Raw genomic sequence first — 4,728 nt, forward strand, 5'->3', positions numbered from 1 at the left:
AGACTCTCAACTGCAAGTGCTCATTAGTCATTAGGTGCGTTCGTTTAAAATCTCCAACAGAAACCAACCAACTGCCAAATTCCGGCGAAATGTCATCTGTTCGCTCACAAGAGAGAAATATCCAAAATAGTACGCGAACAGAAAATTTGCAGAAACTTGCAAGTTAGACGAACAGCTGATATAATTTTTGTTTACATTCAAAAGTGTAAAATTTAAAACGTACGAAAACTCATTACAAAGTGGTATCCTGGCACAGTTTATTGATTAAACAAATAACTACTTACTTCTTACAAGTTTAATTAGTCGCATTTTGTAATTTTTAACTTCCAAACCATCAAATTCAATTTTGTGATTTGCGTAAATGCCAACCAGCTGTTTTTGATCAGCTGTTTTCCTGTTGGCAAATTGCTGTTGGCAAAAATTTTTCCAGCAGAAACCAGCAGCTTCCCCTCAAAATGAAATGTCACTTTGCTCTCTCAATTTCCCCTACTTTGCAAGTTTTTTGCGTACGCGAACGCAAAAACTTGTAAGTTTTGGTTAAACATGAACAATTAACAGCTACGCGAACGAACCTATTATCAGTCGCTGCGGCTCCTTGGGGCTTTTTGGGGCGTACTAGGAAGTTGTTTGATGCATTCTACGACGTGGCGCTGTGGCGTGTTTTCAAAAATGAATTTGCCGCCAGTAGTTATGTATGTATGTATGTATGTAGTATGTTGCATCATTGACTTAACTCGCTTGGCATAAACCAACCAGTCTTTGGTGATTTGTTTACCACCTTCGAGAAAGAAAATAAGGAAAAACACATATGTATTTAATATGTAAGTGTTGTCGGAAATTTTGTTACCACTTTGCGTGTTAGCGACTTCGACACGCATCTTACTTAGCTGCCACATTCGCGTGCCTTGTCTTCCCCCTGTGCTGTGTGAATGCTGATTACACGCTTCTGCAGTTTTACTAATTCCTCCATATTTTATATGTTTGTCTTTTCTTGTTTTTGTTTTTTTTTTCCTTTTCAAATACTTAGATAATAAATTTGTATCCATGCATACATACCCTCCATTTCTTGTTGTTAAATCACCGCTAATAGTTTCCGCAATTAATTTCTAATTCACAATTTTCCTTGCCATTCTTCTCTCAACACACAGTACCAGCAGTCTCATTGCGAAAAGTAAAAGTCATTCTGTTATTGCACCACCAGCGGGCGGCATAGCCATTGGCATTGGCCCTCAATTGCCACCACTTGGTAGCGGCGGTTTTGTCAAATTACGGCATGTAGACAACAGCGCACAAGAAGAACAAAAGCAGCAGCAGCAGCAACAAGGAGAACCACTTACCAACGCACAAAGCGCACAAAATTCTCAACAACAACCAGAAGAACACCAGCTTCAAGCAGCTTCAGGCACAACAAAAGAAGGTGAGGCCGCGCAGGCGCGCAATCCCACAGCTTTACCGACATTCTTGCAAGGCGGTCTCCGACGCAGTTTAACGCAGGTGAGTCTGAGTCATCAGCAATTAAATTTTAGTTTAATAAAAAATTGGTTTGATACGAGCATGTACATATGTATGTGTATTTATAACTGTAGATATCCGCATACGTAAATACTAAATAATTGTAAATTCACTGATCCATATCGGCAACCTAAGAGTTTTGAAGATATTGAATGTGAACAAAATGTATGAATGCTTGTTTGTGACTTATTTATTTAGTAAGGTTTAATCAAATTTTTGGTGAGTCATTATATGTAAAAACGAAATTTGGAGGAAAACCCTTACATTCATACATAAATATGTACATGTGTATAAGTTGATAAAAGTATGAACCGGGACTTTTTATGACATAGAAGTCTTTATATTTGTTAAAAGCTAGGGTTGCTTTTGTAATTATAAGATAAGTTTTATTTAAGTTAAAAGATTACAATTAGCTTTTTAATTAGTTCTAAGAGATTTAAGGCATGAGTGATTTGGATGAAAATGGAATGAATGTTTAAACTTGGTGAACGAGTGAGTTATACAAACTTTAAATTAGATGAATATGAATTTTGAGCAAAGGTTAAATGATATTAAATGATGAATTGAATAGTTAAATTAAATTGAAATATTCACGATGACGATCGATGAGAACTACATACATATATGCCGGTATATTAATTCCCACGTTGATATGATGAAAGCTCGCTGCTCCGATGTGTTCCGATGTTTGCTGATAGGTGTTGATTGTTGAAAAGAAGAAAGAAAGCAATTCCAGTATGTCTATTGGTATCACTAGCAGTTGAAATGGAAAATCCAAGAGGTGATACTTTGAATCGGTAAATGTGCAGGGATGCGTTTAGGAATAAAATATGCGCAGGGATGCATCCTTCAAGAGACTCAATCTGTGAACTATTTTGGGATTCTCGGAATTCTCCGGACTTATCGATATAATAATCGATATTTTTATAGATATTGTTATCGATTTTACTATTGATATTTTCGGAACTTATCGATATAGTTGATGTCGGTTTTGTAATCGATACTTTTACCGATTTTGTTATCGTTATTTTTTTGTATCGATATTGTTATCGGCTTTGTTATCGATATCATTATCGATTATTTATCTATGTTATTATCACTTTTGTTATCGATTTTGTTATCATTAGTTATCAATTTTTTTATCGATTTACCAATTCTGTTATCGATTATTTATCGATATTTATATCGATTTTGCAGTCGACATTTTTTTTATTTTGTTATCAATTTTATCGATTTTTGTTATCGATTATTTACCGGCTTTGTTGTCGACATTTTCATCGATTTTGTTATCGATTATTTATTTATTTTATTATCGCTTTTGTTATCGATTATTTATGAATTTTGTCTTCTATTATTTATCAGTTTTGTTATCGATTATTTATCGATTTTATTATCGATATTTTTATCAATAATTTTATTGATTTTCTAATCGATTTTTGTTATCGATTGTTTATCGATTTTGTTGTAAATTATTTTAGCGATATTTTTCTCAATTTTCTAATCGATTTTGCTACCAATATTTTTATCGATTTTGCTATCGAAATTTTTATCGAATTTGTCAACGAATTTGTTTCGATATTTTTAACGGTTTCGTTATCACGCCTATACATCTGGCAACAGTAATTAAATTGCGGTAAACTGACGTGCACTTTAAAGGTGACATTTTAGGTCACATTTTTAGTGTGAAGATTTTACTGTTATTCCTCCGCAGCGCAAAAAGTATAGCTAGCTAGCTTTTGCTAGTATAGTCCCAAAGTCTTTGGAGAATCGGTGCCATGTTCATCGCGTTTTAGCCTTCTGCTTAATTTTTAGATATTTTCTTTCGTATGCAGCACTCATCTACTTCCTCGTTTCCCAGAACAGCAATGTTCATAGGCACGTGCCAATTGTCGAAAAAATTTTAGAGATCCTAGACTTTCCTGAATGTTTTTCGAGTCAATCATTGTCGCCCCAGTTGCTTGAAGAATGGCGCATAGTACTATTTACCTGAATTTTGGATATTTGTATGGTTTTCTCTGCCTGAGTTTGAGGTTGCGGTAATCCTTCAAAGGAGAAATTTAGGAGTGCAAAATTTTTATGAAAATTTTCATAAAGTTTGGAATTCCGATGTTTGGAGTTTTTGTTGTAGTAGATATAAGCCCCCCCTGCTGAGGGACGACTGCTGTTAAGAAGAAACCTTTTTTTATTCTATAATTTTTTCGATGTTGCTTTGACCAGGATTTGAACGCAGGCGTTGCGGAGTGGAAGCGTGCAATGTGAAAGATGAATTAATCTGCCATATGCGCAGGAGTCGGGATATTAGGAAAACCCGTTTTTATGGTCCGATTTGTGTCATATCTAGTATGTAATATACGTTACTTAAATGGAAAGAAATAAAACCACAAAACATTTAGTCGTTAGGTGGTGCCGGGTCGGTTTTTTATTAGCCACTAATAAAAGCTTGTCTCAATTTTTTTTTTTTTAATTACTTGTTTCCTATTTTCAACTCTTCAGGTCATGGGACCCGATCAACGCACAATTGCGGTTGGCTGCAAGGCAGGCTCGATTGCAGATCGGCTTGCGGCTTTGCAAAAGAGCGGCGAAGATGATTGGAGGAAAAGAATCTCTAAACGCGACGAAGTTGATGAAATACGACGCGAGAATCTCGTAAATGTGAGTAAAAAATATTTTGTTTGCTTCTATTATATTGTATACTATACACATCTTGAACTATTGTTGGCTGGCTATGATGCAACAGACTATAACAAAATTGTTTCTAAAAAAATGTACAGACATACCTACATACATTATTGAAAGAGAAAAAAATACCAAGTGAAATGTGATAATGAAAGAAAAGTGCAAGTTTTTTGCGGTTTACCACTGTGTTTGGTGGCCACCTTTTTTGAAAAATATGATCAATATATACGACATACAGTGGCGGTCAAAAATGGCTGAATGATGTTTCGTTTTTAATATTTACAATATTTTTCCAATTAAAATTTTTTTGATATTTTTTTATAAAAATAAGGTTCATGCTTCAACAAAAACTATATAAATCACACTTTCAACCTTTATACAGAAAAATTCCACAAGTTTTTATTTAAATTTCGAGATTTTTAACCAGAATTTTTAGAAATTTTTTGGGTATGCAGTTAACAAGCTTATAAAATTCTAGTAAAATAAGTGCAAGTTTTGAGCGGCTAAAAAATTGCATTGATTTTTAATAATTTTTTTTTG

General features: G+C 34.2%; 1 protein-coding gene across 1 annotated transcript in view; it reads left to right on the forward strand.

Annotated features, from left to right (window-relative positions):
• Nucleotides 1-1,148: 1,148 nt before the first annotated feature.
• Nucleotides 1,149-4,728, forward strand: part of LOC108373441 (uncharacterized) — a gene marked incomplete at its 5' end in the record, with an annotated part of 8,332 nt that continues 4,752 nt past the window's right edge. The window contains 2 exons of the mRNA XM_017629319.1: nt 1,149-1,494; nt 4,006-4,168. Coding sequence (XP_017484808.1) covers nt 1,149-1,494; nt 4,006-4,168 — 509 coding nt within the window. The remainder of the gene's footprint in view (nt 1,495-4,005; nt 4,169-4,728) is intronic.

Source organism: Rhagoletis zephyria, unplaced genomic scaffold, assembly GCF_001687245.7.
Source record: "Rhagoletis zephyria isolate East Lansing unplaced genomic scaffold, Rhagoletis_zephyria_1.1 Rzeph_scaffold_06696, whole genome shotgun sequence".
Classification (NCBI taxonomy): Eukaryota; Metazoa; Arthropoda; class Insecta; order Diptera; family Tephritidae; genus Rhagoletis; species Rhagoletis zephyria.